Source organism: Kryptolebias marmoratus, linkage group LG3, assembly GCF_001649575.2.
Source record: "Kryptolebias marmoratus isolate JLee-2015 linkage group LG3, ASM164957v2, whole genome shotgun sequence".
NCBI lineage: Eukaryota > Metazoa > Chordata > Actinopteri > Cyprinodontiformes > Rivulidae > Kryptolebias > Kryptolebias marmoratus.
In genome coordinates, this window is record NC_051432.1 from 13770414 (window position 1) to 13794581 (window position 24168).

At 40.7% G+C, this 24168-nt stretch overlaps 2 protein-coding genes across 8 annotated transcripts in view; both read right to left on the minus strand.

Moving 5' to 3' along the window:
* The window catches only part of gab1 (GRB2-associated binding protein 1), a 50608-nt gene extending 39033 nt beyond the window's left edge, over positions 1–11575 (minus strand). For 2 of the 7 annotated variants that reach the window (XM_025004361.2, XM_017406464.3), the window contains exons 1-2: positions 11121–11572; positions 10803–10978 (exon numbers count right to left, since the gene is read on the minus strand). In XM_025004361.2, the coding sequence (XP_024860129.1) occupies positions 10803–10877 (75 nt within the window). In that variant the 5' untranslated portion in view covers positions 10878–10978; positions 11121–11572. Of the gene's footprint in view, positions 1–430; positions 663–10802; positions 10979–11120 lie in introns of those variants that run through there. The other 5 variants (XM_017406449.3, XM_017406441.3, XM_017406473.3 and 2 more) reach the window with 5 other exon arrangements.
* A 1968-nt stretch (positions 11576–13543) lies between these two features.
* usp38 (ubiquitin specific peptidase 38) lies at positions 13544–23264 on the minus strand. Its single transcript, XM_017410324.3, has 11 exons — positions 23090–23264; positions 20938–21628; positions 19676–19811; positions 19331–19460; positions 19038–19139; positions 18464–18622; positions 18153–18346; positions 17972–18065; positions 17786–17892; positions 16339–17647; positions 13544–15295 (listed from the first exon to the last, which is right to left on the minus strand). The coding sequence occupies exons 2-11, from the start codon at positions 21617–21619 to the stop codon at positions 15131–15133; spliced, it is 3078 nt and encodes a 1025-aa protein (XP_017265813.1). The 5' UTR covers positions 21620–21628; positions 23090–23264; the 3' UTR covers positions 13544–15130.
* Between the last annotated feature and the right edge of the window lie 904 nt (positions 23265–24168).

The following is a 24168-nucleotide window of genomic DNA, read 5'->3' on the forward strand; positions in this document are numbered from 1 at the left end:
ATTGAAACTGAAGAGCTTCAGCCTATTACAGTAAACACTACCAACTTTCTCAAGAGAATAAAAAAAAAATACAAAATTGAATGACTGGAAATAATAAACAAGGCTTATGTTTTACAGGCAGAAAGAAAGGTGCAACTTCTCAGAACTGTATATGTAATAATTTGCCAGTTATTTTATTCAACACAGATGTTGAGACAGCTTTAAACATAAAAGGAAAAACTGACTCCAAACGCTGTATGTAAACTTCCTGTCAACACTAGAACCTGTAACTTAACCTGCTGGTAAAATAAAAAATGGCAAGCACTAAAAACTCCTTTTGCAATTTTAAACTATAAAAGCTCAACAGTGCATCAAGTTTTACACCATTTAAAACCACAGAGAGAGTCAAATTGACCAAATTACACAATCTTAAGTGAAAAAAATTACTAACCTTAAATTTCTGTCACTAGTGGATCGTCTGAATGTTGTTTTAAGAGTTGTGAGGAAAGAAGAAGAAGGTATTCCACAATGTTCTTGGTCACACCATTAAAAAAAAGAAATCAGTAAAAAAAAAGAGAATCGGACTGTCAGGGAGAGCTCTGAGAAATGCCAAAAGAACAGGTGGACAAGAAGAGCAGATCCTCCAAGACTCTCAGCTTCCAATCAGTCTCTAAACGAACCCTCTCAGAGAGTAGGGGTCTGCGCTGCGTGTCTGTGGCTCTCTAAATGTGCGTGTGTTTGTGTGCCTCTACATGTCCTCTGGCTCAAGGCCAGGCCAAAGAGATCAGACCGAGCAATCGTAACTCTTATCCAATCAGGGACGGTGGACAGGAAGAACCAATGGTGAATAGCAAAGACGAATCTACTTCTTTTTCATTAAAACTCTTAACATCATCAAAAAACAAACAAAAAAGAAATTTAGTATGAAAACAACATGGAAAAACAAATTAAGACCATCAGACAGAGCTAATCCTCATTTTACTGAAGCTCTGCCTGAGTCACAGATACTTGGGAAATTACACAGGTTAGTAACAATATTTCACATCTGATTGCAAGCTTGAGACCCCTCACCCCCCCAAAAAAAACAAACCTCAATGCAGGCCGGGATGACCATGGACACGTACTGACGCTCTCGGCACAGAGCAGGTGAAGAGGAGGCAGAAAGTACCATGACAGCAGTGGGCTATATTAAGGGGCAGTGGGCACAGCGGCCGGGGTCAGATCACACAGCACCGCATAGCTCGAGTGCCTGCCTCGTATGTGTGCGTGTCCGAAATGACAGGTGAAGCGTGAAGCGCGACCAGATACGGCCGCAAACATTTCTACGTTCAAAAGCGACCCCCTCGGAACCTCGTCACTCAAACGATCAGACCTCGTCGGTCACCGAACTCATCCGAGGGCTCAAGTTAACCAAAGGAGTACAACATAAGCTCCCTGGGAAAAGTATACTGAACCCCCCCCCCCAGCCGGGGAGATTCTGCTCTCAGAGATGACACACGAAGCAGCCTGCAGCTTTCTGTGGAAGTCACCAACTTGCGTAACACTTCTCATTAATGGTGCAACTCTGAAAGCTTTGACGATGTGAAATTTTTTTTTCTTGGTAAAAATGCCATTTTATAAAGTGTGCTGCTCTAAAAACAAAACAAAACAAAAAAAACCAGGAAGGCGTGAGTCACAAGACTTTTAGCAGCAGCAGTTTGTCAGGCGAATGTAAATATAAGTTTGAAATGACCAAAATACAGTTTATTTATAGTCGTGTTGGCAAAATAAAAATAATAAAAGCTAATATGTTACATTCAGGTGGAAATGTATTAGGATACATAGCATACATGGATGAGCTCGTCATCATCCATGTATGCAGACATCTAAAACAGTCTCCTATTGTAAATAAAAACTAACTTTTAGACTGAAATAAAAACAGGTAACCATATAATTTCTCGTCATTCCTTTCTGAAACTCATGAATGGTTATAGTTACTCCACGTCTCCTGCACAACAAAAACGTGGAGACTTTCTTGTTGCCTTTTCACACTAGACTTTATTGTTATTTAAAAAGCACCACGCACATTCTCTGAAGCTACACCGAAACTTTTAAAAAGAAGGTGTACAAGGAAAACAAAAATGAATATGAAATCCTTCAGTGAGTGACTAATATCAGTTGAGTCACAGTGGCATCTTTTGTTTCTGAGTGCATGTAATCACCTGGAAAAACAGCAGCTTAAATACCAGCAACATCAGGCATTTTTTGTTATCATTTCAGAGACAAACTACCTGTTAGAACAAAAGACGTGGAAAAAGATGAAGATGTTATCTAAAAAAAAATGATGAAGACAGAAGATTGGATGAAATGAATGAGTGGAAGACAAAATAAAAACTAATAGGACCCCTCCTCCTCCTCCTCCCTCTTCACTCGCCATCTGGTAGCCATCAGCGGCTAACTCAGGAAGGGGCGGTCATGCCTTACTGGGGCGCCAGGGAGCGGCTCCTCTTCCCTCTTGGTGTTGGAGAAACAACAATCGCCAGTGTGTTGCATTGTGGAGTTAGTGCAGAGCAGTGAAGTCCAGCCCTCTGTAGCCTAAACTAAACGGCCAGCAACAGAAGCAGCAGCAGCAGCAGAAGAAGAAGAGGAAGAAGAAGAGGAGGAGAGGGGCCGGGCGCTCACACCCCGGCAGCCCAGCAAAAAGGAGCACAGAGCAGCTTCACATTCCTGCTGCCTGAGCCTGCCAAGAAGCACTGGGAACGGAAAGAAAGAGGGAGAGAACAGAAAGCTTCTCACTCCAGGCCGCGGCATCAAAATCCACTCATCTTTTTGTCATGATTGCCTTCTCTCCACTCCCTTCAACGACGATGACAAAGTTATTGAGAGCAGTTGTGGCACATTCTTATCAGCTCTTCTGTTTGTGTGTGTGGTCTTTTATCATTCGTCCCAAAGTTTCCCTTAGTCAGGTCCGATTTATATTGATATACATTCTATGAGTTCTAGCATGCTATTGTTGACTTTTTTTGTTGATGCAAAATAATGCATCCAATCTCATGGGAACTCTCACAGCCTCCTTGTGTGGGTTCTGGAGACACCTTTTAGTCATCTGTTCTCCTACTGGCCCTGTTTTCTATCCTCACCAGACTACAACTACAATCTCAAAATAGAAAGCAGTCTTATGACATCCTGCTTTTAGTTCTGGTTTCATTAGCTGCTAAGCTGAAATGTAAATTAATGCAAACCGTGTAAAAGAAAACCCAAAACGATTCAACTTCACCGCCGCATCGCTGTATGGGAGTCGAGCAGAGGAGGGTTACGTCATCCGCGTTTAATTATAGCTCTACCTGAAACTGTTCAACCTGGCGTGGTGACGAATAGCCTAACTGCACTGTATTCCACAGAATACACTCCAGTCAGCTCCCAAATATCCAAAAGGAAAACCTTCTCTGCAGTGACTCTGTGGACTTGGCACATGAGACGGGAAACAGCTGCACCAGGAGAAAAAAAAAAGTCATCTGTTTACAAAAAGCTCCATGTTAGCCTTGACCTTCCCATTCAAATCAACAACGTCAGTGCTCCACTAAAAGTAACTAATTGAGCTGTAAGAGGGACACAATAGCAGAATTATGGATGGATCTGCATGGAGCGCCACCTATGTGCAAAGCTTGTCCTTACAGTCTTTGCAACGCTGACAGAAATCCTTCTCGTGTCATAATAAAGCATCTCCTCAATATCTGACTGACTGGTCAACCTGCATTTAAAAACCACCGCACCTGTAGGCAATTTGCGGCATGACAGGTAAATGGAGTCGCATCAGGAAATACCTCCACAATTCCACCTTAGTAAAGAAATGCACAAATCTACGCTCCAAAAGCTCAACGATCCTCAAGAACTTAAAGACTGAAGTTGACAGCGCAGCTTTAGATAAAGCCTGCTAAAAATCAGTTTTAATGCTCAAGAATCAACAAGAGATATTAGGCATTTTAAATTATTGTGAAAGATACTATAAAAAAAAGGTGGCAGAAAGAACGCTTGGCTCGAGCTTGAAACTTGGTCAAGTAGGCCTTTTCTGCTTTCATAGTTTCAGTACTGATCTTATGCAGACAATATCAGACACAAATGTGTTTATAACATGGATCAAGGGTCACTTTGACTGTTTATATGCTTAAACAGATAAATGATGCCTTAACTCCAACGCCAAATGCATTTAGGGTATGTAATCAAGGGTTAAATAATGTGCACTAATCACTAACTGATAGGTGCACTGGCTGACATACTTTCAGGATTGATAATCCCTAACAGTACAAGCAAAGTGTCTCTATCATAGGGCTTGAGATCCAGTTTTCATATTATTGCTTGAATGTTACTGTGGAAGACTGCTGAGGCATTAAAATACACACCACCTAAAGCCACTTCTCCTTAGGGGTTTCGCTCACCGACTGTTTAGGTTTTATGGTTTTGCTTTTTCGTGAGATAATGACTGGAATCCAGTTTCACTACAGTAAAAATCAGAACTGGAGGCCAGCTACAAACTCGCTCGCTTTTGAGACAAACACCAGAGCGGCACTAATACACATCTGGGGGGTTGTCAAAACTCACACAAACAACCTTTGGGATAAAATGCTCAGTTTAAATATATAAATTATCAGAAAATTATTGCCCCCCCCCCGCCTCACAACCGCACTTTTGAACCACACTGTTTACCAGTTTGGCTACACTGAAACTGATCCACCCATATATAACCCGGTGACAGCAGTCTGTTTCAGGGATAAAAGTGGGTTGGTAAGGATAACTACCAGTGTAGCACAGATATTAATATTTAATGGTAATTTGTTTGTAATGGACATTAAATAATTAATGCCATATGCAATCCATTTTCAGGTTGTGGCAGATCACATGGCAGCACTTTCCAAACAAAGTGCTGTGTGGCCTGCGACGGTGAGGCCACGGCGCAGTAATGGTACTTTGTTAGCCCAGGAGGCTAATGCTGCACAAGTGCTCCTCTGTCACAATCCGTTCGGGCTGCTTGTTTGTTTGTTTCTTCGAGCGTGCGGAGGTGGGGAGGGGCTCACGGGGTGCTCGACAGAAAGTGTTTGTTCTCTGTTCCACTTGCTAAGCAGATTTAATGAATTCTGTACTTAATCGAGGAGCTGTGCCTTTTTGTTTTCGCTCGCATTTGTCGCGCCCGGGTTTCTCTTCGATGGTCTGTAAAATGACAACTGTTTCACCCACCCCGGGCGGAGGTCACGGTTATCCGACGCTGTGAAAAAGGCACTGCAAATGCATTCTATCCCAGCGAGAGGCCTTGTGGAGAATGTTCTGAATCTCCCGTTTACTGCCATCAGAGGAGGACCTTTGGGGTTCAATATTTTCCTTCATCCGCTCAACCCCGTGGCCTTGTTCTCCAGCACTGAGGCCCTTTTAAGGGCTGAAGAAACTGTATGACAAAATCCTAATATGCTTTTGGTAAAAGCCAGAGAACTACAGTGCATTAAAAAGAATGTGTGTAAAAATTAGGGATAATGCAGCATTATCAGGCAATATAGGAAAACACATGAAAAAAAAAAAAAAAATTTTGTTTCTGAAAGCCTATATTTGGGTGTCAGAAGTCTGTGAAGTCACTACAGACTCAAACAAAATCTATTTGTGGTGCTATTCTGGGGACTGAAAGTATCCCACACTGTGAGTGGTCCAAATTTGCAGGGAAAACGTAAGTAACACTCTCAGGCCAGGTGAGAATGATCCTGCCTCTTCACAGTAATCTCCACCCATCATTATGGGATACAGAAAATCGTGTTGCCGCGTGAAGATGTAAAATGCGTGCACCCACTGTGAAAAAGGTCCCGGAAGCACTCAAATTCGCACTTTGGAGAGGATTTTAAACCAGCATACCTCAACAAAGGTTTGCCAACAAAAAGGTGAGAAGAAAAACAACCAAAGGGACGGGAAAACATGATGGAAAAATGTGACCTAAATGAACTGGAAACACCTCACGTATAGATCTGAACAAAACAAAAAACATTTTTTAAAACTGTCTATTGTAGCTAATATCTATATACTGGCACGCTTCTCTCCTGTCTTGTTGTTAGTCTCACGGCCAACCGCAGATTACACCGTAGGTCCAGCACAGTTAATGTCTCCTACTTTAATAATTCAGCTCGAGTTAATAAGAAATGCAACAAAGTGGTAAAAAAAAAACAAAGACCTCTAAACATAATGACATCCTTTCAATAATATATCTAGCTTTTCATATCCTTTCTATAAAATTAATACACTATAATTCAAGACATTGTAGAGCAAACAACTTAAAAGTTTAAAATGTAAACCTGACCCACACTGTTTTGTTAGGGATCTAAATGCACTGAAATCAGTCTGTTTAGAAAATGTGCACAAGTAACCATATTTAGAGTACATAAATAAATGAATGTTATTAATAATCTATAAATGAAATTACTGTGTAGTGTAATTTAAAAAAAAACAATGTTAATGAACTAATACAAACCTAAACGAGGATGCTTAGAGTATGCAGACTTAAAAAGTTGAATTTCAGTCAAGACAGGATAACATCAAATTTCATCACTAAGAGGATGAGGAAAGAAAGATGATGAACAAAACCAGCTTTACAAGAACCAACAACAAGGAGTACCTCACACTTCTAATCATGGCTGACTGCTAACATGATAATACAGCATCCTAGGCCTTGTCCACATGGAAAGACTGTTTTTCCTAAAACTCTTTTGTAATACGTCCTCTCTGGAGATATTCTTGTAAACATGGCACCGTTTCTAGAAATGTCTTCATCCAAACACTGAAAACGACCAGGGGCTGCAGCAGAAATGCACCGAAAACAGGAAACAAGGCCTGAAGCATGCGAATACAGCTTGCACGCTGGGTACAAAACATAAACACAAAAAGGAAGACGAAGAAGACGTCGCCCCTTGGGTCGTACGTTAGAATAGAAGTGGGGCTACGACATTATCGTTTTCAAAAAATTTGCATTTTGGCTGTCCACACAAAACACTCAAGGGTGGAACCGTATTTAAGAAGTGCCACTCTGGGGCTCCTAAAATATTGCTTCCATGTAGACAATTATAATAATAAAAAAGATTTACGTGTTCATAAAAACCATTCCAATAAGAACTGCCCCTAAAAACAGCAATGTTACACCACTGAATACCTCCCTTAAAAACTGGTGTGCGACCTGTTTATTTTAAAGCCTAATAAAATGCCTAAAAAGTGTCCGTAATGACAGAAATCTTGTAAAACACATGAGCTGACCCCAGTCAAAGGAGAATATGTAATATGTGTTTGCAGAGCCCCAACAGAGAGCAAACGAGTGCTCAAACCCAAAGTCATTTATCAGGATGAACTGCAAACAAAACAAAAAAAAGAAGGAAATTTAGTTGCAATGACTGCGATGGTCCCTCAGACTCCAACAGAGAGATGTCCCCAGAGAGACTTTATTTTACTTTACAGCTTGTAAAAGCTAAACATAGGGTTCTAATCTTTTTTTTTTTCTTTCTTCCCCTCAACAGTAAAAGCCACCAGAGAATAACAGAACCACTGATGTTTACACATAAAAAAGGCAGAAAATTAGTTTCTGGTAAAAAAAAAAAAAAAAAACTTTACTTCAGACAAACGAGCAGTTTCCCAGGATCCTCAAAACATTCCACCATGTCCAGAAAACCGTTTATAAATATATAAAAATTTGAAGCATTCTGAACCACTTGAGAACAATCACATTCTTAACCAGCCTACTGTTTTCACCACTGAGAGGGGGGGCATGCAACATTACAGCTACTGCTTTGTTTTGCAGATTATCTCAAGCAGGAATGCATCCTAATCACAATAAGCACACTTTGGGGTAACCTTTGAAATAAGATTATTTGTTGCAAAAACACCAAATAGGGTGTCGTAAATAATGTCATGTTGTTTAGCCAATGAAAATGCTCCCAATTAGGTTATGAGCTGAGATCTTGACTCATTCCTCTCTAAAATCAGGAACTATTTAGCGATGAACCTAAGAAACCCTTTAAAAACAATCAAAACTAAATCCCAAAGATCTCATTTATTTCCTTCCTTCTTTCTTTCTTTTCAGAAGGACTTGAGAATAAGAGAACTGTAGTGCTACAAGAGCAGTGGGAGGAATCTGACATTCAGAGGAAAAGGTTACAAGGAGGTGCTTGGAGTACTTTTTTTTTTTTGCAGAAACCTTATCCATTTTTTTTTTCTTTCTTTCTTTCAGTGGAGTCTCAGTCCTGCCAGAGTGGAAATGTGTGCTTGACTGATTCAGTTTAGTTGCATCACCTGGTCTCACCTGGAACCATTCTAGCTCCTGTATGACCTGCAGGCAACGGCTCTGCAAAAGGCTGCACGGGTTGTCAAATTATGGGCAAATAAAGAAAAATAAATAAATAATAATAAAAAGGCCAATGGTCACTAATCACCACTATACCACAACCCTTGCTATAAGGCGCATTAAGCGAAACAAAACAGCCCCGTCTTTTCGGAGAATACTGCACCGACGTAAGCGTCAAGTATAAACGCCTCAACCGCTCGCTCAGGTCCCCGCAACTATAACTGAGCCTTAATGCTGCAAGCGGTGCAGCTTTGTAGTTTACCAAAGTCATACTAAAACATTACGACTTCTTACATATATAAGGCGCACTGTTGTTTTTTGAGAAAAGTGAAGGCTATTAAGTGCGCCTTATAGTCCGGAAAATACGGTATGCATCTTAAAATGCAACAGAGCAGTGTTTGTGTGTTTCAGCTGCAGCACCGAGCCTCCTGTTTGCTCCGACGAAAGAGAACAGCAGCAGCTCAACGCCTTATTTTTGCACCGACTTCTCCGTGAACCGTCATCGCCCAGCAGTTACCACACATACCATTCTTGTTGTTGTACTCAAAAGCCCTCAAATCAACAACACGAGATTCTGCGAAGTCATTAGTATACGCTCCAACAGCTCTGTTTGCTTTGCTTTTTTGGCGCAAAAATGTGAGAAATACATTCCAGGAATTATTAAGTCTTATCTATCACTAAGACTGCCACCCTCCCCCTGAAAAGAAAGGAAAATCTAAATGATCCAAAACAATTTTCTGCATCGATGCTACAAATAAATCCTGAAACGCTCCACATTGGAGGGGATGTTTGTTTGACAAGAGCACAAATAACCACACGAGATGCGACGCACAGCTTGTTGTAAAGCAGGGCCGGGCAGTGTACCGGTTCATACGGGGCACCCGGTTTAATTTCCTGTAGGGTATGCATTTTTTACATATCTTTGTGCCCACAGCACACCAGAAACAAAACGCTATAATGCTTCACTGTGACATTTCTGTTTTGTAAAAGGGCTTACCAAAAGAAGACAGCTTGCTAAAGAAAGCTGCACTGTCTGTATTAAACAAAAAAATAAATAAAATGATTAATTTTACAATACACAGGTATGCCAACAGAAATGTGACATTATTTCTGCAGGAAGAAGCAAATATCTGTTGCTAAAGCTAATATTATTGTTACTATTTGCAAATTAACCACAGAATTCTGTGTAAATAGCTGTGTGAGGAAAAACTGACTGCAATGCAAACGCTTTTAAAGTAGAATCTGCATGGACCACTATGTAATTACTCAGACTGAAGTCGTTTTAACCTGAAGCCTGTTAATCACCCATTGATTCAAATCAGCTGTGTTGGAGCAAGGAAATAAGTAAAACCAGCAGGATAGTGGCCCTCGAGGACCAGGATTGCCCACCGCTGCAATACATAGCCCATCACTACGTTTGGCTAACTTATAGATCATAACTTATCCTGTTTACAAAATGCTGACTTTGCTGACCAACAGCAAACTGAACCTAGGACTGGGCAAAAGAACCCCACAAGAACGAAACTTGATCAGAACAGTTAAGACGTTTCAAGTTATATGGAAGCAAAGAAAATCACGGACCCTAAAAGCAGATACGCTTTTCACCCTGCTTTGAAGCAACTTCCTCGAGCCAAGCTCCGTGCATCAGGTGCAGAGCAGATCCAAACACCACCCGCACAACTAAAAAGATCAGCGGTTCCCAAACTCTGCAGCTTCTGGCCCCCAAAATGACAACGGCAAACACTCGTGACCCCCAAATACCCTTGGTTGAACCACACAAACATTGCTAGGAAGTCAGAAAATGGAGAAAAATTACAGCAAAAAGAGCTCATCTTGCTTTTTTCTCCCTTTATGACTACTCGTTGCAATGTTTGCTCCAATTACAAGGAAAACATGCAGTAGAAGTTATTTTAAAACTTCTGCTCGATCTCTGAATTTTATCACAGGACCCCCAACTTGGCGTTTCGTGACCCACGAAGGGGTCATGACCCCAACTTTGGGGATCACAGTGCTAGATCACAGACTTCAGACAGAATGAAGGGGATTATTTTGGTAAAAAAAAAAAAAAACTCAAAATAATCTGGTTAGCAGTTCCTGCCACCCCTATAAATCCAAACTAATTACTACAAGCAGTTTAGATTCAAATCATCCCCATGTTTCCTTTCTATCTTATAAGGAAGCATGTTTAATTTAAAAAAAGCATGGCTTTTTGTGTAATAAAGTGCACCCTGCTGTGTCACTTGTGGATATATATTTATTATTGTACAACTGAACTCGCAGAGGTCACACACAAAAAGAAAGAAAGAAAAAAAACGCTGAGTGTTGAGAAATACCCTAAGAAAAAAAACAAAAGGAGGCCTACAAAACAAGCCTGTCAGTTTTCTCCCAAAGTCTCAGGAGGGGGAAAGAAAAAAACAAGCTGGTGCGTTTGGTCCTACAGGTTATTTTATCGCGGCGTGACAAACAGGATATAAGGCGCACTTACGTAACGTCTCAACATTTTCTTCTCAGGAGGAGACTTTCGCAGCCACCCCGAGCACACCACCTCTCCCCCGCTCATCTCTGCTCGCTGCCCCCGGAGAGCCCGAGCGGCGAGTCCCCGTCTGGCTTCGGTCGTCGTGGAGCGCGTCCTCGGTGGAGCTGAAAGAGACGACGCCGGGGCTTTCAGACCGACGCAGAGAAAAAAAAAAGTTCAAATGTAGTATTTTTTGTTTTGCTTTTTTGGTTTCGTGTTCATGAAAGCAACAGTCACTCCTTCAAACAACAAAAAGAAAAAAGAAAAAAGAAAAAAAAGTCGACTCACCGACACAAGGCAGTTCTCAGAAATGAACACAACAGATTTTTCCCACTAGTTGTAGTCAAATCAACCAGTATATCCCACGCTTGAAGTGAATGCAAACCAACTCGGAACCGCCTTTTGTACAACTACCAACGGCTACCACGCTGAAGGGGTGTTAAAAAATAATAATAATTTTAAAAAGACAACAACTTGGGAGTCGCCAAGTTATTTTTCTGCTGTTGAAAATGTCTCGTCCCATGCTAATTCCAGTCAGAAGTGGATCGATTCCCCAGTTGTTGGGTGCAACTGTCCCACAACGTACCGGCGCATAATGGCCGTCCGTGCGCAAATTAAAACAATCTCCAGCGTACACACAGTGGTTTCGCCGAGCTTCCCTAGCAGTTTACTCCCATGGTTCCTTAATTGTGATTGACAGGGTGGCTCTATGTCTTTCCCTAAACTCACCCTCCTTTGGAACATGTCTGCGCTAAAAAGTTAGCGAGCGCGACGGCGGAAGCGTGGGAAATCAAGACTCTTTACCTTCAAAATAAAACGACTAGCCGCTCGATACTGGGTTATGTGCAACGAAAATCCAAATGATTTCAAAGTGAGCGTTATTTGTTGATCCGGTAGTTGCTAACTGATTATGCCGGGGTCGTTTACTCAAGGTTTCAGCCTTAATGTGCCATGTCAGGGTAACGTTACGGATCGAAAATAATTATTGTGAAAGTCCCAACCGGATGTAGTGTTGTTGTTGTTCTCGACTGAAGCGCGAGACTAAACATAAGACGAACTGGAGAGGCGGCGGCGTGCAAGGAAAAGTGTAGAGCTTGTACCATTGGGACATGTAGTTCGAAGGTTGTCGCCCCCTCAGGAAGAATAGTAGTCACTGTGGCTTTTGTTTTGTTTTTTTTTGTAATTATAATTATAAAGTCACACAGTTATGTGCGCCACAAGTTAATTTCAGGCAGCCGAAGAGGAAACAAAGAAAGAAGCCACATTGTGTGCTAACTTCAAATTTCCCAACAAAGCCGTGTAAGCCACACCATGCAGAGAAAATCACATCACAAGACTTGTTTGTATTTAGCTCCTTACTATTGAAATGCGTGACTTTGTGAGGCATAAACAGTCTGCTTTTAGTAGGTTTTGATTGTCTTACCTGATTTTAATAGCTGCACAGTTAATGTGTATGCTGCTGCAGGCTGTAAACAGTCCAATAAGGATCTAACACAGTAAAATATTCTTTGTATTTTATAATATTTTGTGTAACTTGACCCTCAGACTCAGAATGGTATTTTGCTGTTATTACATCAGACACTGCCTCTGAATGGATGTGGCATTGAGTAGAAAGATTTTTTTACTCTTCATCTTCATCATGTGATTTCCTGGTTCCCTTTTCAGTCCCTCATTTGTCTCAAGTCACTTCCATTTGTGCACAACAATTTTGCAATCAGAGCAAAACATGGAGACTATGTTCTCCTTTTTTTAATTTTTATTCAGCAAACCAAAATGGGGTAGCTTTGTTCATCTGTTTGAAAATAAGATATATCTTCTTAATGTAAGAATACCAGACCCTTTGTGCGTGATATGTGTATCCCACCTCTGTTAGGAGATACCTTTTGCAGCTGGACAAGTCCAGTGAAAGTAAACAGATACCAAAATGAAATACTTCAGGGAAGGACACGCGTCTGTTGAAAGCTGCCCAACTGTGCATGTCAGAGAGAACATAGAGGTCTTTTTCAGTCAGTTGGCTGGGGCGGCCATCTTGAACGGGACTGAGTCCAAAAGCTGATCAGCTGCAGATGTAAATGACATGTTCCTTTAAAACCCTTTTGAAGGCTTAATGAGATATTTTTCAGAAAAAAAAAAACAAACACATTCACGCACGGATGAAAACATGATTGTTCTATTGCATATTGTGTAAAACAACTAAAACAACATGCCAAAAATATGTGACCAGTGCTGGCAAAATGAGTTGCAATAAGGAGGTTTATTTTTATTGAGTTATTATTTTCAAATACTCCATCTTAAAAGCTTCAAAATAATACGTAGTTTCTTGAAACCTGGCCTGGCAACAAGCTGGTTGTGTTTACAAGAATACCGGTTTGAAAACTTGATTCCTTTTGGTCTGGAGTGACGTCATCAGGAATTCCAGCCCTACTATATTTAAAAAGGTGAATCCTCGAGCTTCACAATGATGTCAATCATTATACGAAGGGATTTCCCAGCACTTCAGCAGCCGGCAGAGAAAAACCGTCCATTTATTTTTAATTTAATTAATGTAGTTTAGGTTGAACTACGTAACCACAGATCCCAGAAGTGTGGAAAGGAAAGCAGACACTGAGCAGTTAAACATGGAAGCTGTAGTATCATGCTGAGGGGAGTTGTTTTTTTTTTTTTTTTTTCCATTTTCTGGGTTGGGAAGAAGTGAAAAAGGTCCATAAAACTATATGGGGCAGTCTTGATTTAATGTAGTTTTGCAGAAACCCCAGGTTTACATTTCAATTAAAAAAAAACAGTAATTACATCATTAAAAACTCAGAGTGAAACGGGCAAAAGGCCGGGAGAGTCTGAAAGTTTCTGAAGGCAAAAACAAAAAAAAAAAAAGTGGGACAAGAACCAAGCTGGCAGGATTACTCTCAACGAAACATGAAAGTGTTTCATTAAAGTACGATACTTTTAATGGCATAAGAAAACAGTCCCACAGTTCGGTGCTGGATTGACAAAATACAGCGTGCATTCAGATTATAAAAAGAAAGGATTCAAGTACATGTTTGGTTTCAGAACAGAACAAAAAAGGTAATAACAAGTAGATCGTTTTAAGAAAGCGTTGCCGGCACCGCGTTTAGGATGTTCTGAAAAACGACTGGTTCGCGGCGCTGGAACTGAAATCTGAAACATGGAACTCTCCAAACAAGGAGGCGCACTTCAGCGAAACAACTAATAAACAAATAAAGTTCCCATAAAACACCTTTCTCACCCTTTATGTCTTATCATAAATTTTGTGACACGTCTGTTAATGAATCTCCAACATTCAGAACTCGTTCTGAACAGCACAAAGCAGCTGAGGCGCAAACGGAGACAAACCCCTCCCTCTTTAAAAAGGATCAAACGACAGCTTCCTGAAAAACCCCGAGTCCGAGAAGCACATCGGGTCTGTTCTCCTTAGATCACACATCAACGCGAGCAACAACTTCCCATACGTGGCTTGGATTGCCACGAATTTATGTTCGTTTATTGGCAAACACACAGAAATCTCATTTCAGGTCATAAATACATGTATCGCTTGTCTTCTGAAACCTTTTAAAAACGAAAAGAGTGAACACCGAAGAGATACAAATATTCGGGGGGACAAAAAAAAAAACAACGTAACTTCACAGCTTCTAGCAAAGCTGCATGCAAATTATAGAAGTAAAAACTAAATGTTTCAGAGCTTAGTGTGTTCAGAAATATAGCAAAGTTACAAAAAAATTGTTAAAGATAAATCCTTTTTGTATTTTAAACCGCACACACACACCTACACAAATCTGCACGTGTGTGTGTTCGAGGCAATATTAGAAACATTCTGATGAGCATTTCAGACAGAACCAAATTTACAGCTTGGTTTATATAAACATTTTTAAGAAAAAAAAATGAAATAAAATTACACAGGTGTGTTATTGTATTTGTATCACTCAAAGGGAAGATTTATTTACACTAATGAGTATTAGCCACTTATTTGTAAAGTTTTCATTGCAGAAATCACACACAACCAACAAAAACAATGATCAGATAATGACGAAAGGAGTTTAAAAAAAAAAAAGATAAAACCTTAAAGGCTTTAAATAAATTAAATCAAGGATCAAATCCAGCAGGCTGATACTCAGTGAGTGTGTGTTCTTTTATCATGTCAGTGCTTTCCCCCCCCAGGTTAACTGCTATACAACTGTTCAACTTCCTGTATGATGGGAGAACCTCGATTTGTCTAGTTTTTCTGCACCTTTTTTCTTATTTAATTACATTTTTTAAATTTTTTTATTGTCGCCCACTCCTTTTCAGAACACCAGTCTACTGATGGTGTTGAAGCCCCCTCCTCCTCCGCCCCCACCAGATGGGCCGCAGCTCCCGGGCGGGTTGTTGTCATCCGAACCGTTGGGCCTGAACGAGCAGGAGGACGAGGAGGCCTGGAGAGCCTGGGTGCGGGCGCTCAGCTCCTGCTCCTGTTGGTCGGGAGGGGGGAGAACACGGAGAGGCCGGAGGTTAAAATGGAAAGCTGAGGAAACGGAAGGCAAGCTAAAAGTAGTGAAATGTTTTAAAAAAAAACGGCACGCATGTATTGCCACAGCTCCCCCGCTGGAGGCTACGCGTGCTGTGGAGCGGCGGCTGAACGGGGCACGGATCAGCGGCTTTAGGAATTTCGCCTGACAGCTTTTAATCAGAAGCGTTCAGATTTTACTCTAAGCTGCCAACAGTCTATGTTCTCTTTATTGGCAAACATGTTCGCCAATCGGGTCACACTTATTGGGGTTATTTAAACCAGAGGTCTGCAACCTGCGGCTCTGGGGCCACATGTGGCTCCTCAGGCCCTCTGAAGTGGCTCCTTGTAACTCTGACCAAACGTGACCCAAACCTGAGTCATTTTTTAGATTATACTGACAACACGAATTGTGAGCTGTAGCAGTTTAGTCGTCCAAATATTTATATGTAAATGGAATTTCTGCAGCAGAATGAAACTAATGTTATAAATATTTGGCTGCTTGTTTTTTTTTTGTTTTGTTTTTTTAAACAGATATAATAATAGTTTAAGCAAATAAAGACTGTGGCCTTTTACTTGAGGAGATTTAGATCTTAAATAACCAATAAACTCATCTTTATTCATGTTTACTCATTTCAACAAAAATAGGAGAAACAAAATGGATTTTTTTAAAAGTGTAATTTCTTTGTACACCAATAAGCTTGTACAAAACTGCTCTTTTCTTTTTGCCTATGCACTTAAAGAACAAAAAAAACAAATAAATAAAATGTCACAATGAAACAAAATGCAGTTAACAGTATAGATTTACATACTGCATACAGACTAGATTTTATAAATTGGATTTATCTTAATGTTTAGGTAGATTTTGTGGCTCTATACAAATTTTATTTCGTCAGAGGGAAGGTGAAAATGGATCCTAGTTGTAAAAGTTGCAAACCCTTGATTTAAAAAGGCACATCCTGGCATTTGCAGTAATGCTAATATGAAGGAGGTGTGTTTTCAGGTTACCTGTAAATACAGCTTGTTGTCTTTGATAATAGCATCCAGTAGTTCTTTCTGCAGAGGTGGCTCAGCACTCATTCTCATCCCATTTGCCGTCACTCCCCCGTTCAAGTTCTGCTCCTGTTTCCTGTACATGAGCACGTAAGCCGTGTCCTTGGGGAAGCGTTTCGTAATGTTCTGCGCCGACTGCAAAGAGGTGAACGTCACCCTGCTGTCATTGAACAGCAGCCACTCTCTTGCCTCCTGGCCACCGGAGGTTTGAGCGTCACCTTGTTCAGGTGTGCAGAGGCTACAAGTGGCCAGATCCTCTCTGACAGGCGAGTGACTGGCTGGGTGCTGGGCCCCGTCTGCGCCGCTGATGTTCCGGCCGTACGAGTAGTAGTGGCCGCTCTCGGATGATATCCCAGAATGCACCACCACTGAGCTGAGCAAATAGGGCACAGACTGAACCGGCATCTCTTCGGCCCTGCATCTCTCCTCCGCGTCGTCGATCCTCGCCCTCGCCTCTTCCTCCTCGTCTCCCTGCGACGGCTTAAGCTTCTTGGCCAGATTCTCGCTGCTTTCGGGAGAGTCAACTTGCAGCGGGATGGAGGCGGCAGCGGCGGACCACTGTGCAGGCATCGAAGGGGCATGAACGGGAAGTCTCAAGGCAGGCGGGATGGTGACGTTGTCTAGAATCTTCCTACGGATATGGCATTTGGCGTCATAGGAGAATCGCAGCAGCGTAAGGATTAAGTACTCGGGTGAAGAAACCACTTTCAGGGTCCTCTCTGCCCTCTGGAGGGAGCCACACTTCTCACAGAAGTACGCATTGTCTTCATCGAGGATCTCTGGAGCCAGAAAATAGTTCACCAGGTCAGGCACAGAGAGAGGAGGCTCATTTGTCACTGGCTCATATTGAATGTTAGTAGGCAGAGAGCTGGCCGAGCCTGGCTCGGGAGCTTCACTGCCACCATTGACAGATCCCTGACAAAGAACCTTGGGCTCCTCTGAGGGCCCCTGGGATTTAGGACTGTTCTGAGAGGAGGCAGACGGACAAAAGGCCAAAGATAAGTCTGTAAAAGGCTCTTCTTTCTCAGAGATACAGTTGCACTGCATGCAGCGAATGCCCGTTATCAGCTTTCCACCGAACATCCTTTCTATTAAAGTCCTTTGATCATCGGCAGCTTTAGATTCTGCTAGAGCCAAATGTGACTCCTCGTGTTCCTCGGAGGAAGTCGGGCCCGCTGGGTCTTTGCCGCTCGTGTCAAGCAAGGATACGACTTTTGGCTGAGCAGATTCCAGAACCTGAAGTGTTTTCTCCTCTTCGTGCAACCTTGAAAATCAAGAGAGAGGCAGACTGGGTGTTACGAGACAATATTAATCGTACCTCAACACCTTACAACCTCTTGAGACTACTTTGACAAAACAAAAACACCTACAAGTTATTTAGTCTGCTGCAGATTTACAGTACCTGTCTAAAAGAAATCTGAGATATTCAGAACAATCCTGCTGAGAGCCCATGTTGAACCAGGGAGGACGAGACGCTTCCAAGAAGGTTCTGGGGGCGTATGCTGCCCTCTGCAGGACAAAGAATCACACTGCAGTCATTCAGTTGTTACGACATCCTGGTTTAGACATGAATCAAGACAAGACTGACCTGTGTGTGAGCAAGGAAAGCAAAGAGGAGCTGAAGCTTTTTCATTAGAGTGTTGGAGCCATTTACATGTAAGGATAAAACATGCCTCCTAAAACTGTGAGAAGAAATTCACATTTAATCCTTGAGTTTTGCTGCAGGAAACAGTTTTTTTATGCAAGTACCATATGTCGAATTTACTCACTCTGTGGCCATGAAGAGGGTCTGAATGATGCTGTTCATGAAACAGGTGTTCCCAAGGTTGATCAGACCCGTCTTGCCTGTCTCAGACTTCCCAGCTTGCCTCAAAACACCAGAAGCAAATGAATTAGACTGAGACGTCCAGGCACTTTGATTCAACACCAACTTTATCTTCTCTTCTGAAGGTTTTGGGAGATCCTGCAAAAGAAAAGATCAAACAATTAATGCAGAAATTAAGCAAACAGCAGTTAGAGCTTGTGATTGTTAATGTAAAATGAAAAAGGGAAAATATCAACACAAACACGTGTTTCTGACCTTGATAGCTTCTAATATGTGGTCATAGAGGTCAGGGAAGCCAGAGTACTGATACATCATGCAGTGCATGAGCTCAGTGAACTGCAGCAAAATAGCTTTACTGCTGGGGAGACCATCTGTTTTCAGAGACTCAACGAGATCCACTACATGTGGAACGACCTGAGAGATGAGAACAGAGACAACAGAAAAATCAATGACTTCTCTGCGGCGCTGACAACAGGGAACGGTGCAGCTAAAGTTATTAATTTAAATGTACAGCATGGTCAGCCAGGGGGTAGATTCACATCAGGAACCCCAGAGAGACTTCAGGCTCATTTATTGACTATTTTTAAAAGTACTTGTGTTGGGTTGTTTTTAAAATTAGTATTTTTTTAACGAAATCGGCCAAATTCACAGGGACGCTGCTCGACACTAGAGGGCTTTACACATCATTTGGTGCCGAAGCCTGGGATTCTGGGGTAAAGAGGTCTGTACGACTTTGAAGTAATTTAGGCTTGAAAAGAGAAAATGAGAAACAAATAAGTCAGACATATGAATGGGAAATGTGCTGTGACGGGGGCAGTGGATCCCTCACCAAATGGAAGGCCTCAGGAGAGTGCTGGAAACTCAGCAGCATGTGGGAAAGCACTGCAAGTGCCCCCTGCCTCACAATGGGGTACCACAAACGATTGAAAACCTGCAGATTAAAAAAAGAAAAGCAAACATATTTGTTTGAATAATGAAAAAGCTTTAATCATTCATGTCAATGATTTTCTTCAAGCCTAATTAAAAGTAAAACCTTCATATTGTGGTTTTAACATCTTTGTTGTGTAATTTTTCTGTCCACCCTGTAAGGTCTACAAATAAAGAAAACCAGGAAGTACCAACCAGCTCAATTTTAAGCAGCGTGACATCTATGAGGATGGTGAACTTCTGAACGGCAGCCAGTCCTTTCAGCAGAGCGATGACCCAGGTATCAACATGTTGGGCCAAAGGCCAAGACAGCCAGTCAATCATTCTGTGTGGAAAGAACAACCTTATATTAAAATCTAACAATTGCATTGATGTAAAAACACTGCAGAAAGTAACAAGTGAACTAGCTGGTTCAGGATGCAAAGTTTTGTGCACTTAAAAGATAAAGAAAGTATGAAGATTTTAGCCTGTTTGTTATGACTAGTGTTCATTGCTCTGCCACTGAACTTCAGCTTGAAATGAGTCGGCACAGAAGGTTACCTGCAGAGAGCTTTAGTCATGCTTCCATCTCGGACGTTCTGGTCTGTGGTGAGACTCTTGATGAGAACCGTGATCATCTGGACAGGGATGTGCTGGACCAGACTGGCCAGTGAAATGGATGGCTCAAAGGATGGGTCTGAAAAACAAACAAACAACTCTGAGAACTGAGTTCTCTCTTTTGTTCCTATGGCTTAGAAGCTTAATGTGGAAAAAACTAACACAGAAATAAACAAAAAAACAAAAACAAATAATACTGATTACAGGCTTAGCATTCCTTGAAGGAATGCATATCACCCGCCGCCTTTTGTGACAGCTTTAAATTAAAGTTATGATGAGAAATGACTGAATTACAGCCAGTTTGGTCAAACCTTGTAAATTAAAGATTAATTGGGAACAATCTTGCAAGGTGTGTTAGCGCTCAGAGTACGTGTTGTGAGTGACTCTCAGCTACTACCACATAAAACTTTAGCTTAATATTGTAATTGTAAATGTGATCTTTAACCGTGTTGACTCCAAATGTTGATCATTTGTAGATGCACACAAAATTACCTTCTGAAAGTTTACATAAAACCCATCCACTGATTCAAGAGATAGATTGACAACAGACGGACAAATGAACCAACACGCACGGGCAAAAATATCCCTTCCCGCCCTTCTTTTATCGTCGGTGGCGGGAGATAATAATAATCCCCTTTAAATGCATTGTTCATTCAGATTATCTGATAATGTTGAGTTCTGTCTACTGCAGGTAAGATACTGACTGCTGATAATTGCACAGAACCCCACTTTAAACTAAAACCCCTAACTACCCATTTATTATAAATTAAAAAAAAATCTAAACAGATAAGCTTCTTTTTGATAACTTCTTGAAGCATAGTATATTTTCCTCAGTGTTTTTATGCAGAGGACTATGAATTAGTTTGAAAAAGGTTTGACAGTGAAATAACACTGAAATACAATACTTTTAAACAGTGGTGCTATATTAGAGGCAGAAAGTTCCTACAGCCTAATTTTATAAGTGTGGATAATACTTAAAGTTGCTATCGGCAATTTGTTTTTGTTCTGTTTTTGAAACTACTGCTCAGCCACTAATTATATTCATATAAGCCTAAAATGAAACAAACCACAACTATTAAGAAATGACAATGAGTCTTTTTTGGACACATCTAACATCCATTTAGGTCATCAGTAAATGGTACAATTGTCTAAAACTTACACAACAAATACAAATCAATGTTTCTTTTTGGTTAAAGGAGTCTCACCTGTGGAGGAGATGATAGCAAAGACTTCCTGCAGCGAGGGCAACAGAGTGGTTGGGTCAGCCTTCCAGACGTTCTGCAGTAGTGTGCTAACCTTTGTCACCTGGCCCACATACTCCCTCAGTTCTCGCTCATGGCTGGCAAAGCACTGGAAGCAACTGATGGTCCGAACCAGCTGCTGGCAGAACAAAATGCCCGACTTATCCCTCGGGATGCACTGCATGAAGTCTGACAGCAGAGTGCACAGATGGGCGCAGAGAGCAGGCTCCGGACGCTCACACACCATCCTCAAAACCTCCACTTGGATCACGCTGAAAATCTCCAGCACAGAGGGGCAGCTGATGAGCAGCCGCAGGCAGCAGTGAATGTAGTCTATTATAGCCGGGTCTCTATGGTCCAGCTGCCCATAGCCCTGCTGGAGCAAACCGAGAGCAAAGTCTTTATTGAAGAAACGCTCGAACTCTGGCCGGTGGTAGCGTGCGTAGGCCTCGAGAACCTGGAGGCCAATCTGTTTCTGGAAAGCGTCTTCACCAAGCAAAATGAGGCGGGTGGTGAGCGTGAACAGCGCTCGGCACTGCTCCTCTGTCACCTCTTTCTCTGCCGCCTCCACGACCTTCTTCACGATGGCTCTCTTTACTGGAACTGAGTGATCGGAGCTGACAAGGCCCTCCAAAATCTTGTCCATGATGTTGGTCTGTAACCCAGTTCAAAAAGTAGTTAGTTCAAATGAAAGAACAGGCTCCATTTATTAGTTCACGGTTACTCCTCAGGTTAACGTAAAAAACATTTGGACCCATTATGATCAGATTTTATTTTTAAAAGCAGCTTGAACTTTACAGTTATTTGAACAAATAAAATCACTGGAGGCTGGAAGTGCGATTGAAATTCATTTTCAATTTCCTAATGTTTTACAAATGTATCAGTCTGCTCTTTCTACAACATTGATAGTGTTAGAAACATCTTTACTCTCAGCTCAAACAAAGTCAATTTGCTTTGAAAAATAAAAGCCCAATGACACAAAAAAGCCTTTGTAACATCTCTTTTAGATTTTTTTGTTTTTGTTGCTGCACACAGACTGTCAGTCCCCAAAGGTAGATACGTGCACTAGTGTCATGTGATGCCACTAGAATGTGGTTTGTGAGGTGGCAAATATCTCTGTCTTAACAACTCTGTCTTATTTTGTTTAGAGATAAAAAAAATTGTGTCTATGTGTGCTTCAAGCATTAGACTGGAAACATCGTTTTGAGATATTTCTTATCATCATCAGCTTTATTATTGTGACTTTAGGAATCAGTACTTATATTTAATCAGTGCCCAGTAAGTTATACTGACCTAAAAACACTTTTTTGGATCTAATATCTCATTTAATCTAGTCTAATAGTTCAATTGTTAATCATTTTCCACTAATATGAAACAGGCTCCTTCTGGTTTTTGCTCAGTTTCAGAGAAGAGACATGAAATGTTCAACAAAAAATATTTCGTTCACTAGTCCGAAAGAAGTATTGTTGAGTGGACATAAGCATGTTCTGCTTAAATAATTAATTGATCCTTTTTAAATATCAAATGCAATATATAACATCATCATCTAACTCTAAACGTAAAAATACTTGTTTCAAAAGCTAAGTCATGATAAAATTATTTATCCGGACAAAAAAAAGTTAAAGACAAATAGAATTGGGTTTATCTTTCATGGTGTTTTTGCTAAGAACAACAAAGAATGCAACCGAATTTTTTTAGTTATGTTCTGACAACAAATATTTAAAATAAATCTAACTACTAATACTTTAGACAAACTATATAATTTATCACACTGGCTGAAGAAGTTAACAACTAACAGCTTTCTGTTGGTGCAGAGTAGAAACTGCCAGCTAATGCTAATGCTAATGCTAGTTCAGTTTAACGCATTCCTCCGTACCTGAGTTACGACAAAACCATTTAAAATTCAAAACTAATACTTGAGGGATAGTTCTTCCATCTTTCTAATATCCACACGTTTCTCTACGACAAAAGTAATAGTGATATTGATGACAATAAGTAATAACAACAAAGCAACCAAACAGGCCTAACGTCTACCGAGTAACGTCGGGTAACATTGAATTAGCATAAACACCAGCACGAATGAGCGCGATTCAAAGGCATAAAACCCCGGACTTACCTAAATATAGCATGCCAAGAAAAGCCAACTACAATATTATCCGCTGTCAGTCGGATTTAGGCGTCTTCTCATAGATAAACACGTAATATTTTGGTTCATTTCATCGCTCAAAATCAGCTGATTAACCTTCCTCTAACGTCATTCCGACAGAAGTCTACGTCGTCAGGACCCTTGAAGCTGTTTTACTGATCGCCTGATCTAAAAGAAAAACAAAAAAATACATTGCCTTTACCCAATAAACACAACACTGTTCGATTTGAAATATTGCAACATTAAATATGTTAAATATTTTCAGGTTTATGTAAGTATGTCTCATGCTTGGACTCCCACAAAGCTTATTCCCACATTTACCGAAAAACTAACAAAAAATAAACTATCATCTGGGTTTTCTTTCAGTTTCTTTTGACATTTTCGGTTTAAACCACATTTTATATTTAGGAAATCAACACATGATCAAAACGAGAGACCGAGTTATAATAAAACAAACAAACAAAACTCATAAAACCCAACACCTGTAAGCATTATCAATCAAATGAATAAACTGTAAATCAATTTTTTCCTCATATATATATGTAAAAAGAGGCGTCTTTAGGTTGTAATATAATACTCTGACTAGAAGAAATAGTTACAGTATGGTTTAATTTTTGAAATATACTAAACAACTGACATAATTCTCAAATTAACTTCAACATATATCTAACCCACCCCACACTCAAACAACTTTCTTGCTATGAACCTACTGTCATTTTCAAGCTTATGTTTATCATAAATAATTAATACAATACATTTTTTGGGTTTCTGCAAAACACTATGAATCCAAGAAAGCGATTAATTAAGTGATTAATGAAAATCTTGACAATGACGTCTGAATTTATCAGGTTACGTTTGTAGTAAGCTCGTTACTTTCAGAAATACTGCATATTTGTGTCTTTTCAGTTACATCTAACTGCTGAGTATGTTCAGTTACTAAGAGCTGCGGCGTGAAGCTTGATTGCTCATATTACTTCACATAGAATTACATCATTGTCTAGTGTCGTTTACAAACAGAAGACTGAAATTCATCAAACGAACCAAGTCCG